The 15,524-nt window shown below is 33.1% G+C and overlaps 1 protein-coding gene across 3 annotated transcripts in view; it reads left to right on the top strand.

The window, feature by feature from the left end:
* Nucleotides 1-15,524, top strand: part of LOC106472370 (protein 4.1-like) — a 60,179-nt gene that overhangs the window by 40,467 nt on the left and 4,188 nt on the right. For 2 of the 3 annotated variants that reach the window (XM_013933008.2, XM_022400954.1), the window contains 5 exons: nt 594-787; nt 4,246-4,401; nt 9,097-9,324; nt 12,457-12,690; nt 13,485-13,671. In XM_013933008.2, coding sequence (XP_013788462.1) covers nt 594-787; nt 4,246-4,401; nt 9,097-9,324; nt 12,457-12,690; nt 13,485-13,655 — 983 coding nt within the window. In that variant the 3' untranslated portion in view covers nt 13,656-13,671. The remainder of the gene's footprint in view (nt 1-593; nt 788-4,245; nt 4,402-9,096; nt 9,325-12,456; nt 12,691-13,484; nt 13,672-15,524) is intronic. The other variant, XM_013933009.2, reaches the window with a different exon arrangement.

The raw sequence follows: 15,524 nt of genomic DNA on the forward strand, positions 1-15,524 counted from the left end.
GTTTACTGCACAGGAAACTGGTATCATTTGTCACTTATAAGGTGGAAGATATTTTTGTACAGGTTCTTTTTTTTTGTATTGCATATAAACAAGAACCATGAAATAAAGTTAAACTCTTACTTTTAGAAGGTGATTCTGTATTTGTTTTAGAAATAGCCTGTAGTGTAGTATTTATATTGTCTTACTTTGTTTGGTTTATGCATTCTGGAGTTGTTTAGGTGTGTTATTGTGTCTAGGTTTTATGTATTATGGAATGCAATAAAATATTTTTATTAACCTTAACTTTCCTCACCTTCCAGCATAATGAAACTTGCAGGCTTCGAGAGTAACATTTGATTTTGAAGAAAGTGAATTTGTATATATTATTACTATTACTATGTTTGATTTTTGCGAATGATATTACAGTTTATATGTGCTGTACTCTATTCCCTAATGTGTGGGCTAATGGCATGGCTGATAACAACTGCCCTATGTACCTTATAGATTTATTGCTTATATGCATGGCAATGCTTATGTGGTCCTGCAGTGTTCCATGCATGTTTATGTTAAGTTTAACCATCCCGACACCCTTTGGTCTGCTTTACGCCCAACAGCTCCAGGTTATGGAAGAAATCGTCTTCCTCCAGAGAAACGACAAGACGAATCCAAACGTCACACTCTTGCAGGTTCCGTCGTGAGAACACCCACCTCAGAGGACAACAAAGTGAAATCTGCCGTGACACCGGACAGGAGTAGTAAAGAGTTAAGAGACATAGAAACTGACCCTGATAAGAAACATGAAAGTAGGGTAAGTGAAAAATTGACCCTGATAGTAAACATGAAACTAGGACAAGTTCACACACACACACACAACCTCGGCTCTTCTGTATGCCTCTGTTTTACCAAAATTATAAAGTAAATGTCATTTAACCTATGTTTGCTATGTGTGTCTTAATCCTTTATTTTTCTATACAAGGATAATATTTTACACCCTGTGATATTGTTAAAATCACACACACACTTTTAGGTATGCCAAGTGCCATATTTTTGTAATACATGTGTTTACATATCCTTATTGTGTGAGTTATTGAAAGCTTCAGTATAGTGGCAAGAAAATTCCATGCTAGAACTCTGACCTATGGATGTAAATATTATATACAGTTTCCGAACCTGTAATTTTTTATCTTTCTGTTTTCTTATCAAATAATCCCTGTAGTGTTCAATAAGGTCAAAAACCTTAGAAACTCACAAACTTAGAGTTAGACTTGACAGGATCATAGTTACAAACGGCGTGCCTCAGGGCTCTGAGCTGAGTCCTCTGTTGTTTATATTAATGATATTGACTCTGGACTGACTAACAAAATACTGAAGTTTGCAGATGATATTAAGATGTATGGGGTGGCTAACTGTATCAAAGATGCTGAAGACTTACAAGGAGATTTAGATCATTTGATGCATTGGACCAATACGTGGCAGATGATGTTTAACTATCCAAAATGTAAGGTGATGCACGTAGGTTTTCACAATTCAGTTACTGTTACAATTTAAATGGGAATACATTAAATACTGTGGTTGAAGAAAAATATCTTGGTGTTGTGATTGAAAAATCATTTAAATCATCTAAACAGTGTATTGTAGCTAGCAATAAGGCTAATATGATTTTAGGTAGCGTCTATAGAAATATTGAATACAAAACAAGGGATATTATTGTTTCACTGTACAGATCACTTGTAAGGCTTCATTTAGAGTACTGTGTACAGTTTTGGACTCCCTTTCTCAAGAAGGACATTGAATTTTTGGACAAGGCTCAGAGAATAGCCCCTAGGATGATATCTGGGATGGTGGGATTGTCCTATGAGGAGAGACTAAAATCTCTAATCTTGTTTTCTCTGGAGAGAAGAAGGGTCAGAGGGGATTTGATTGAGTTGTTTAAGATTATTAAGGATATTCATAATATAGATCCATCAAACTTTTTTGTGTTTAGCAGTGAAAACTACAGGACAAGGGGTCATAAATTCAAATTTTGGCAGCGTAGGAGTCGTCTGCAGTTTAGACAGTAATACATTTCAAAGAGGGTGGTTGGCTTTTGGAATGAGCTGCCTTCAAGGGTGGTGGAGGCAGAAAATTTAAAAGATTTAAAAGATTGGATGAATACACGAGTAGTAAGGGGTGGTTATAGTTGGTAGCTGGAAGGGACATCCTTGATGGGCTAATAAGTTCCTTTTTGTCCATTTAAAATTTAATGAATTTATGAATTACAAACACAGAACCAAATACATCCATCAAAACTACTTTACTGTGTAATGTGAAGTTTCTTCAGTGTACACCCTTTGCACACACACACACACACACACACACACAGATTCACCTGTGAATATTGGCAGATGCCTTGCATTTTGTATTTCTTACTATTTAGCTGTTCTGAGATATATTGGGATTGATAACTATTGGTACCTGATATTTTTGTGTTTCAGATATATCTGTATATCAATGATCATGCTTTTCTTAATGTAATATAAAGACTTACAATCAATTATAATTAATTGATTACACCAAAAGTTTTTGACAAACCTGTATTAAAGTATATTAAAATGCTCAAATGATCAACATTGTTTAATACACAATTACAATCTTTACTCTAAGACCGATCAGTGGTCTTAAAAGGCACCCTAAATGTATCGACATTGACTCGCATCATCCTCGGAAGTGTTAATTTCAGTTTGCACCTGTCCTTGACAAAATTCCCATTGGTAGATTCATAATATTAAAAGGTTAAAATTCAAGGAACTTGTGTAAATATTTAAAATATATTAAAGTACTCAAAAGGATCAAATGAGCAGATTGCTTTCTCACTCCCTTCTGCATTATGCAACATTTAAGGATAAGGATGATCTTGTAACGGCATTTACAGATTCTGAAACATCTTAAATGCTACCATTGCTTGAAAAAAAACTGTCAATTTCTTAGTCAGATAGACATTATTCATTTTGGTTTAAAATGCATTAATAGGAATTTAACTCTTTTTTTTTTTTTGTAATTGGTATTAATTGCTAACTAATTTATATCTTTTGTTTTGGCTGCTAATTCTACCACCTACAATACTACCAACAACAAAGTTGGCCCAGCCATGGGTTCACCCTTATCATCAGTACTGGGTAACCTTTTTATGGAACATTTAGAAAATAATGCTCTCAAGTCAACTGCTATGAGATCCAGGATTTGGCTGAGATGTGTTGATGATATATTTGTATTATGACTGCACACTATGGATAAGATTATAGAGTTTATGAACCATCTGAACAAACAAAATCCAGCAATACAATTCATAATGGAAATAGAAGAAGATAAATTTCATGATGGTTACCATGACATTTAAATCATATACCACATGAGTTTATAGGAAACCCCAGATACTGATAAGTACCTTGATTAAAACCACCCCAACAGTATTAAGAAGGGCATCATAGACTGTCTATCATTTACAGAATGAACAAGATTTGTAATTCAACCCTACTAAACTGAAGATACTGTGGAACACTTGTTACAGAAGGTAAACATCGAGAATAGGCAGGGAGAAAATTACAGACGCAGACATAATCCCTTATGTTAAAGGTTCCTCAGAAAACATCCATAAGCTACATAACCAGCATAAAGTCAGAATAGTATTCAAAAGCCACAAAAATAAAAGGATTCCAGTATACCAAACCATCTTTAGGCCCAGTGGAAAGTAAAAATGTCATTTACAACATTTATTGTGAATGTAGACTCAAGTATGATGAAGAAACAAAAAGACCAACAAAAGTAAGGATTTAGGGGAACACTATACATACAAGACTCTGTGATACCAATTTATAGCCAGTAGCCCATCATGACAGAGAAGAAGGCCAAACGTTAAAAAGGCCATAATACCAGAAAGACAAAAGTCGTCATCCATGTAACTGATAACAGTCAACTTTAAGTAGAAGTCAGCACACTATACATACAAGACTCTGTGATACCAATTTATAACCAGTAGCCCATCATGACAGAGAAGAAGGCCAAATGTTAAAAAGGCCATAATACCAGAAAGACATATATATATATATGTGTGTGTGTGTGTGTGTGTGTGTTTGTGTATGCTATTTAAGCTCTATCGTACATATGTTGCCATTATTTTGTAACTGGAGCATGTTTTAATATGTTACTTTTGTATTTACTGGATTTCTTTCCTGATTAAATTAGTGATTATTCAGTCATTTATGATAAAGTATTTATTGTTTTGTGTAGAAACCTATTGGAGGTGTTGCAGTATTGCCTCCAGTTGACCTGAAAAAGATGGAACAGCGAAGAAGCCGACACGAGGCTGAAGCTGTTGAAGATGAAATGACACAAAAAGATGTAAAATTGACAAAAGAAGGTCGACCTGAGAGAGATTATACTGATGTTAGTATTAAAATGCTGTTATCCAATTGAAGGTTAAGTGGAACAATATTAAGTATATTTACGGTAAGGTTGTGGCAGTGGAACAATATTAAGTATATTTATGGTAAGGTTGTGGCAGTGGAACAATATTAAGTATATTTATGGTAAGGTTGTGGCAGTGGAACAATATTAAGTATATTTACGGTAAGGTTGTGGCAATGGAATAATATTAAGTATATTTACCGTAAGGTTGTGGCAGTGGAATAATATTAAGTATATTTACGGTAAGGTTGTGGCAGTGGAACAGTATTAAGTATTTACGGTAAGGTTGTGACAATCAAATACCACTCATTGTCATGATTAGTAGCCTTTACAATCACCTTATTTTAATTATTAATACCTTACTTTTTTTTTAACTAGATACTAATTAATAATTAGTATTATATTTTACTTTTTACTTTGTTAATATGCTTCTGTATTCAAGGAAGGACTGATTGTGTGTGAGGGGGGGGGGATTTGGTATTGATCTTCTTGTAACATATGTTAGTGAGAGGATGGATAGCACACCAGGTTTCTCATAACGAGACCCAAAATGGAATCTCAGTCATTAAAAAACAGAGAGTCCTTTCCAGGACTTCCCTGAAGGTGGCAGTAGATTTATTTAGGCCACTAACCATGACAACAAGGAATAAAGTTGTGAAATTACTTGAAATGGGTTGTGTATTTCTAAAATATTGTTTACATGAATTTCTTTAGTTATTACTTTTGTACTACAGAATTGATAGTGTTACTTTGCATGTAGGTGATTCTTAAATATATTTTTCAATTATTTTGTGTAAAATTTTAAGTATTACCCAAGAATTATTTAAAGGCATTGATGAAAATTGCTGAACAGAAAAGGTCACTGTATTGATTGTCATCTGGGGACTTTTTTTTCTTAACAAATGTGCATTTCTGGCACAAAATTGAGAACACATATCACATTTGTAAATATTATATTGGACTGTTTTTCAAACAGGATGTTGTTTAGGAAAACAAAGTTTCATAGTGAAGTCACAAATTTTAAAAATAATTAAAACATTTTATTCACAAATGATATTTAAATCACCTTTCAAGATACAAAATGTATTCAGATAAAGAAACCAATTACCTACCTCTGTGCGTTCCAGGATCGAATATAAATACACACACAGTGACTGTAATGCCACTTGCATTAGCAAAACTATAAACCAGTTAAACCTCCAAGCCTGTGAACATATGGGAGTATCAAGCAGAACTGGTAAAAAACTATCAAATGTACCAGACTCCACAATTTGAACACACAATGAAAACCACCACCACCCCATCTTGATTACGAATTTCAAACCAATCAACCAATATTTAACATTTAATTAAAGAAAGTTTATCTATTATAAATGAACTTCCAACTTTAAATAATAACACAGCTTCACTAGAGTTAAGTCTATTCTGAATAGCTTGTATAATATTGTTACAATTGTTGCATTATCTTATTCTTTCTTGTTTATTTGGTTGTCTTTTAATTTACTTCATCCTTATATTCTGTATCTTAATTGCTTTTTATAAGATCTTTAATATTTATAAATTTGTGTACCTAAAAATTTTCCCTGTTCAATATAGCTTGCTGAAGATGGAATATGTATATTCCAAAACGTTCAAGAATTAAATGTTTGTTACTGTACAAACACGTGTCAAGTGGTTGTTGTTGTTGTTGCTACCGTCGTTATGCTGTTCATCATTAATGATTCCCGTCGATTGAATCTGTTGCTAGAGAGACTGTTACCATACACTTGTATTCTGATATGGTAATTCGAGAATGCACTTAGCTCTCAGTTGTTTGATCTTTACAAAATGAGAGATCTGTTGGTATAATATGCAGAGCAACGGGTATAGTGATATGTTACAGGTGAAATGAAAGAAATGACATAAAGCTTGAAGTTGAAATTGGAATATTTTGCCCGGTGTAAAAATAAGTATGGCTGATCATCTACAGTGGTGGGACTTATGCACAGAAATTAACACTTAAAATTAAATTTAACATATAACCTCAACTGGATTTAAAACTCAGCTCATCTGGAATTTCACTGAACTATTTATCAAACTTTTGAAAAACTGCTTTACTTATTTAAGCACCCTTCTCTTGAACCTAGAAATGAACAGTCATATTTTTGATCTGGTTATTTCCTGTCAGTAGTAACTTAATGGTATAACAAGCCCAATGTTAATCAGAATTTCCCAAATATCAATTATAAATCACTATAGTTAAGTTATTCTGTCATCATAAAATTTAAAGACTCAAAGTATTTTTGAAGCCTTGAACTCTAATTCCAAGATTTCCATACAGACAGATATTTATTAAAGATTTAACACTTTCTTTTTCCATTACAATACACATCAGAATTTTATATATATACACACACGCATACAGAGGCTATACTTTATTCCACTTTGCTTTCCAGCAATGGCTATGGTCTGTGAATGTCTTTAACTTGCCTTAACAAAAATGTTCTTTTATTCTGCTTACATCTGTTATGAGCTGGTTTACAGTACGTTTCATGAAACTAAGAGTTAGTGTTTTTCTGACTGTGTTTCCGATGCTTGCATTTTTATTTTAACAACCTGTCATATGCAGTTTATATCCCAGCATCTCCCAGAATGAATTATATTTTATCTTTTTTCAGTTTTAAGTTAAAAAGCTTGTTTGAAAAAATATTTAAAATGGGTGTTTGTCTTTTCTAATACAGTAATTTGACTGTACTGTCACAAGTACCAGTTTTTATAAAACAAGAAAAAGTTAACTGTTGAACATCTGATTGAACCATTTTTCACTAATGGAGAGTAAGGCTGGCCAAATTTTAAAACGTTTGTGTATGAAGAAAGATTAAATGAAAGATATATAGTAGCTTTTAATTCTAAGAATAATTTCTATATGTATAGAATACTAACATAAGATGTGCAACCCAGTCTTTTCTACACTTCGGCTGCTTGTCATGACTCGATTTCATTATTTCAACTCCTGAAAATAATATTATTGTGTTGTTTTGCATCCTGGCAGATGCATTAGCTGTAATTAAAGCTTAATATGTTAATTTTGGTTTCAAGAATTTTTTTTCTTTAAAAATGGTAACAAATTGATTAATGTATTTTAATTGTTTATAATTAGCTGTTTGTAAAATGAGAATAATTGGTCATTAAATTTGAATTACTTACCTGAGCTTCTCTAAATTTTAACAATAAGTCTTAGAGGATGTTTGCAAACTAATTAGTAAAGAGATGTTTTGTTTTTGACATTGCCTCTGTTACTTTATCCAGCAAGTAACTGCCCAACATGACCAGGTGGTTAGGGTGCTTGACTCGCAGTCTGAGGGTCGCAAGTTTGAATCCTTGTCCCTCCAAACATGCTCGCCTTTTCAGCCATGGGGCATTATAATGTGCCAGTCAATCCCACTATTCATTGGTGAAAGAGTAGCCCAAGAGTTTGGCAGTGAGTGGTGATGACTAGCTGCCTTCCCTCTGGTATTTTACTGCTAAATTAGTGACTGCTGGTGCAGATAGCCCCCGTGTAGCTACGCAGGAAATTCAATTCAAACAAACAAACCAGCAAGTAAAACAGAATTCTAAAAAAATATTACAAAGTGTTTCTGAATGAAATACTTTATTGAAACCTCATAAAATTATAACTTAATTCTCTGTGTAAATATAAGTTAAAAATTTCTAGTTTTGTGACTTAAGCTAGTAAAGTCATGAATGTGTAGCATTTGTGGTGTGCATCATTATTCAAGACTGCTTATGCAAGCAAAACACACGAGATGTAGGTGCTGTACTGTGCTACTGAAGTAAAGAAGAAATATCCAGTTTTCTTTATTTTATAGTATATTTATTAACATAGTTATATGTTTGTCATTATGATGATTACACGGGTATGTGACCAACATGAAGGCTTAGTGTGAGTTTCGCAAGATAGTTTTTTTACCTGCTACCCTCAGAGGTTTGTCTTTAATATTTTGTACAATAACATTGTTTATATTTTAACTAGTGACTGCTAGTATTTTTAGGATTTTTCATCGGGAGCAACTAACTCCTCACAACTAGTTTCTGACAATGATTTCTATTTCACATGAATTGATTATGTATAGAAATTAAGCCTGGCAGGATGTGAGACTGCTCTTATATTGGTCTAAATTAGCAGATATCTCTTACAAAAATATATTCTGCCATTTACCTTTATGTACTGTACTTTTGTCATTTGATGTCAATTTAATCTCACTAAGGTGTTATTCGTAAGTTTGTACATACAGTTTTTATTTATTCCAAAGTAAGTGTAGATAACTAGAGTAAACCTGGAGAGATATTACAGCACATGTGTGATTGATACCTTTTCTCGGCAACAGTATGAAAGTTTTTTATTAAAAGAGATGGTAAATGAAGACTCTTTATATGTCAAAGTTTTAAAACTGTTTTTGTTGAAAGTATAAAAACTGAATATAAAAGTTAATATTTACAATTGTAAAAACATTTTAGATTTGAGAATCATATCATTGGACTTTCTACAATTGTTATTAATAAACTCATTCGCTTATAAAGATTTTTGTGCTATTTATTATACAAAACATTGTAAATAATTCTTAAATGATCTTCAGATACAAGAGATTTCTTGATGTTATTGGCAAGTTTCAAATGTTCGGTATTTTATTTCAGCTTGATAAAAAGTTAGAGAATTCTCCAGTAGTGTCAGCATCCACTATGACAGCTACTTCCTCTGTTAGTACTCTCACAACAAAACAATCCACTCAACATGACAAAACACCTGAACAGAAGGTAGTCACTTCAAAGACAACTCGCACTACAGTCAGTGAACAGAAAACCATGACCCAACAAGTCTCAAAAAGCACTAGGATTATCTCGGGAACACTAGATGAGTTACAGGTAAGATCTGGATTACCTTGGGAACACTAGATGAGTTACAGGTAAGATCTGGATTACCTTGGGAACACTAGATGAGTTACAGGTAATACCTGGATTATCTTGGGAATACTAGATGAGTTACAGGTAATACCTTGATTACCTTGGGAATACTAGATAAGTTACAGGTAATACCTGGATTATCTTGGGAACACTAGATGAGTTACAGGTAAGACCTGTATTACCTTGGGAACACTAGGTGATTTACAGGTAAGATCTGGATTACCTTGGGAACACTAGATAAGTTAAAGGTAAGACCTGTATTACCTTGGGAACAATAGGTGATTTACGAGTAAGATTTGGATTATCTCGGGAACACTAGATGAGTTACGGGTAAGATCTGGTTTGTCCTGGGAACACTAGGTGAGTTACAGGTAAGATCTGGATTATCCTGGGAACATTAGATGAGTTACAGGTAAGATCTGGATTATCCTGGGAACATTAGATGAGTTATGGTTAAGAATCAGATTATCTTGGGAACACTGGGTTAGTTACAGCAGGACTTACATTATTTTGGAATCATTATATGAATTACAGGTAAGAAATTTATCTTACTTCTCTTGCTGTAATTTTCACAATCAGTTTTAGAGGCTTCATCGAAAACATTTAGAATGCTCCTTAAATCCATCTCCTGCATCCTCAACAAAATCTTGTTAATTAGTGAAGTTTTTCAAGTTCAGTAAAACATTTTTTTTTCAGCAACTTAATAAAAGGAACATATGCCTCCATGAATTACACATTTAGTCATTTTTAAAACTTCACTGATCCTCTCACTGTGGGTGTGTCAAAGTACACATGTCCTGAAAATTTACAGAGTTATAGTAAAAATTTAATTAAACTACTTTATTATCAATATATATCAATAAACTTGGCATCAAAATGTATTTGATAAATTAAATTTAATATTATATAACTTTTAAGTTCTTAATTTTATAAGGAAATATTTAAATAAACCTCAATCTCCCCTAGTTTGAGAATTGTGACATTTGTTCTCTACGTCTTTTTCCTTCTCCAATTTATTTACCACCTCTCACTGAAGTATGGAATTTAATGTAAATTACTCATTATAATATAGATATTACTTAAGGCAAAGTGTAATTTTTAGACCCACTTGCAATGCCCACCTGTCACATCTCTTTCACAATTGCCAATAAATTTCTGTGATGTTTTATATTACATCATTTACAACCAACAGAAAGACAAGGTTTTAATCTATCGAATAACATATAATTTAGAAAACTGATTTTTTGCGTGTGTGTACAAAAGACTTGTAATGTTTATTGAAAGCTTGCCAGATTTCATAAAAATACACCTACCATATTACTGTGAAAGCTGATGGTTACTTTGTGATTACAGGGTGGGTCACATCAGCCAACTACATATGGAAAGAGTTCAAGAAACATTGATTTTCTGATGATACGTCTTCACTACTTTAACCAAGTTCTTCACTAAACGAATATTCTAGCATCTTACTCATATTGTCAATACTATGACAATAATGTACAAATTGTTTTTTAAAAAATGTGTTTTAGTGATTATATTGAAGAACATACCATTTTTGTTAAGTATTAAGTGATAGGTAACACTATTAATTAATTTTTTTTCAGCCTAAATTTTTTTACATGTAACAAAAATATAAAGTTATCATTTCTACGGGAATCTTAAATAATTCCTATTAGTGAGATTTTGTATAATATGAATTTGTTAACAAAGTAACTCAACTGGTACTCTCATTTCTAGATTATCTACGTAAAAATATCTAATAATCTTTGTAACATTAATCTGCTGAAACTTGAATCAATGTAACAGAATACACACTACAGTACATTTACAATCTCCCTAATAGGATGTTATTAATTTCTTAAATCTATATTCATTAGGCCTAACATGATCTAGTGGTTAGCGTATCAGGCGGTAGATCAATGGATACAGGGTTTGATATGTGATACCACTAACCATGCTCCTGACTTTCAGCTGTGGATGCATTATAAAAGTGATAATCAGTCTCTTTATTTGGTTCAAAGAAATAGTTCTGCCCTTTTGTTGGCAGATGCGCCTGACTGGATGTCTTCCTTCTGGTCGTTAGCTGAAAATTAAGAATGGCTAAAACCTGAACTCCAGGTTTTTCGGACCTGGCTGTTTAGGTTACAAGTACAAGTTGAAAATTCCAATTCTGTGTTTTTTATGGAAACTAAATGTAAATATCTTGCCACTTTATGCAGAATATTTATATGTATCTGAATTTAAAAAAACAATACCCTGTATTTCCTGGGTTTAAACTGGACCTTTAAGTTTTGTAGCAACTTGGGTCGTCCAGTTTCAAAACTTGAGAACAAACTTCAATATCCGACAGCCAAATGTAACAAAAAAAGACTAGCACAAGTTTTTTAAAGTTTTTTCTTCTTACAGTTATGTTATTAGACATACACAAAAACTAATACTTTTTTTCATTAATCTGCATTGACTAATACATGTGGGATTGCACCAAGGAATTCAGTTTTTGCCTTTTATTTTTTGCCCAATAACCAAGTCAGTTACCTGTGCTAGCTGTCTCTAATTTAGCAGCGATAGACTACAGGGAAGGCAGCTAATCAACAACAACCACCGCCAACTCTTGGGTTACTCATTTACTAAGAAATAGTGGGATTGACTTTCACATTATAATGCTCCCACAGCTGAAGGGGCAAGCATGTTTGGTGACAGGGATTTGAACTCGCGACCTTTAAGTTGTGAATCAAGCACCTTAACCACCAAACCATGCCAGGCCTTCTGTAGATACTTAGTATTTATACATTTCTTCAAATTGTGCCATCTCCTAGCTCAGCAGTAAGTCGGAGGGCTTATAATGCAAAAAATTTAGTTTTAATACATGTGGTGGGCAGAGCAAAGATAGCCCATTGTGTAGCTTTTCATTATTATAAAAGCTAACTTTCACAACTTCTCATTTTCCTCTATTAAATTTTTAATGACTGTGGTTAAGTTCTTTTTTGAAGTATCGAGTATACACTGTCATGTATATGTTTAAGTTTTTTTATGATCATTATTTTGAGGCTTGCACCTTTCTGCTATTAAATGTTTACATCATTTTCTTCACAGGCTCTGATGGGAGAAAATGTTAAAGAAGAAGCTGGAGGAGTTATAACCGCATCACCTATCATCACCAGAGAAACAACTAAACAGTTCTATAGGTCTGAATATAAAGAACCTCCACCGCCGCCACCACCACCACCAGCATTTGCTACACCCATTTCATCAGAACCTGCTACAGCTGTGGAATCACCCTCTGTTACAACTACTTCCTTAAGCAAAAAGACTATAGAAACAATGGCAGTAAGATGTCTTTCTGGCTCATTTCCTTCATGAAACTTGTATTCTAGTGATACATTATGAAGTGCATTCTAGAAAATTACGAAGTTTACAGAATAGCTAAAATTCGGATGAAATAGCAAAAAGTAACACAAGGCCACATCGTTTCACTAATATTGTACCTGGCATTGTTAGCAGGCTACCTGATAAGTTTTTGTACGATCGTGAAATGGTTTTATATTTGTTTCAAAAATTAGCATGGCTATAATGGGTAAACTTTTCATACATGCAATGTATTCAGGGTTTCCTGGTAACTTTTATGTATAAAACGGTATATTGATGTCTTATGATTTGAAAACATCATCATTAATCAAAAGAATGTTACAAGTTATATTAGGGTTGAGATGTTGTTGTACACAAATAGATTTTAAATTTGATTCGATAATGAATATGTGGAGCGGTTTATGACTATAAGTATGCCTGTTTTGAATATTATAACAGCTATTGTCATTGATTAATTCCATTTCTCTTGTAAACAAGACTTTAACGATAAATGTTACAAGATAAGCAAACATATCTTTTCCTAATAAACACTTTTATTGCTTACTCTGATTTATACTGAAGGAGTTAATGTCACAGCACAAATTTAAGATAAACTATGATACACTCATGGTTATTGTTGCTATCCATGAGAAAAATGCATCTGGTTATTTTCAAATGGTAGACTTGTGTTAAATATCAATATTACTTATCTTTTAATATTTATTTCTTTCATAAATACATTACGATAGAATGCAAGATTTTTTTATTTTTGATAGTATAAGATGGAAGAGGATGGTAGAGTAGAATCATTCAAAGATGAGAAGATAACCATAGAGAATGAGGGAGACCCCATTGATTATGATCGTGCTCTAGCTGAAGCCATTCAACAAGCTACCATGATGAACCCTGACATGACAGTGGAGAAGATCGAGATTCAGCATCAGTAGTTGGTCATCATTGCCGGTGAATAACTGCTGCTTTTATAGTTTACTGTTACACAAAACTATTTATTTTTATAGCTTGAACTAATCCACATTTTGTACACAGCTGGAGAACAGTAATGCTGCCTATATTATCTTCCTTAAAGAAGGTTTATATACAAAAACACTGTTTTATGTTTTATCAGAAAAGGTTTAAATACTGTTTTATTTGAATGGCTTAACTTCAAAAATATCGTGTATAATCAGATGACTGGACAACAACAAAAATTAGAAATGATAATATTATTTGTGACACTTGCACCCCTTTGTAGATATTATTGAAAATGTGATAATTCTCTTTTTTTTTTTACAGCAGTGATACTAATTTTACTTTTTTAAACTAATATTTAGTTGTTTTTTTTAGTTTTCTGGTCTTAAACATACAGCCTCATGGAACCTTTCTGTTGTTAGGTTATTAACTGCTAAGTATGTTCAAACCTTTCTGTTGTTAGGTTATTAGCTGCTAAGTATGTTCAAACCTTTCTGTTGTTAGGTTATTAGCTGCTAAGTATGTTCAAACCTTTCTGTTGTTAGGTTATTAGCTGCTAAGTATGTTCAAACCTTTCTGTTGTTAGGTTATTAGCTGCTTAGTATGTTCAAACCTTTCTGTTGTTAGGTTATTAGCTGCTTAGTATGTTCAGATTTGAAGAAGGATTTTTTAATTTTTTTTGTAGATCCTGCCTTGTGCTTGTTGGTCACAATGTTTCAGGCTCTAAGCTGGAGTCCTGCCTTGTGGTTGTTGGTCACAATGTTTCAGGCTCTAAGCTGGAGTCCTGCCTTGTGGTTGTTGGTCACAATGTTTCAGGCTCTAAGCTGGAGTCCTGCCTTGTGGTTGTTGGTCACAATCTTTCAGGCTCTAAGCTGGAGTCCTGCCTTGTGGTTGTTGGTCACAATGTTTCAGGTTCTAAGCTGGAGCTCGGAACATTGTAACTAAAAAAATGCAAAGTAGAAACTGTTCAGAAATGTTGAACCACACTGTCTTTAGCCACTTTCAAAGAGTATGTTGAAACTGTGGCAAGTCGTCGCACTCTAGTGTGATAAATTATTATTATTTTAAGGCTCATAGTCACCATGTTTCATTTAAACAAATTTTGTAATAAAATACAATAGCTTGCTTTTTAAGTCTCATATACTTATAGAGCTTATATTGATAATGTACAAACCTACAAGTAACATATTGTTTTCTATACATCAATGGTAAATTAAATATGCACGAGTTCTGTTAAAAAAGAAAAACTTGTTCAACCTCGCTTGGCATGTTCGCTGCAGTTCTCCAAGTATTTAAAAAAGATGCATCAGACTTCAAAAAAAAATTCCATTTTAGAAACTTTATGAAATTACATACTTATATCCAATTAAAGTTCAACCCCAATCTTGCCAAAAAAGAAACTTGAAGCACAGCCATAGAAATTTGACTTTGATTTCATATCATGCTTGTAGCAAAGAAACTCATTTCATAATGTTATTTATAACTTTATTACTTAAACTAGTAGCCAGTCAAGCCTTAAAACATAGGATTGTGTACTTTCATTATGTATGTTGTAGATGATCATCACATTGTTACAATTGATGTTGCCATGTTTGTTCATGCTCTGTCCGATAAAATGTCTTCAACATGTTGATGTTGATATAGTGAAAACATGTTTTGAACAAGTCACAGTTAATATAATGGAAATGTGTCTTCAACAAGTCACAGTTAATATAGTGGAAACGTGTCTTCAACAAGTCACAGTTAATATAGTGGAAACGTGTCTTCAACAAGGCACAGTTAATATAGTGGAAACGTGTCTTCAACAAGGCACAGTTAATATAGTGGAAACGTGTCTTCAACAAGGC

This window comes from Limulus polyphemus, unplaced genomic scaffold (genome assembly GCF_000517525.1).
Source record: "Limulus polyphemus unplaced genomic scaffold, Limulus_polyphemus-2.1.2 Scaffold5276, whole genome shotgun sequence".
Classification (NCBI taxonomy): Eukaryota; Metazoa; Arthropoda; class Merostomata; order Xiphosura; family Limulidae; genus Limulus; species Limulus polyphemus.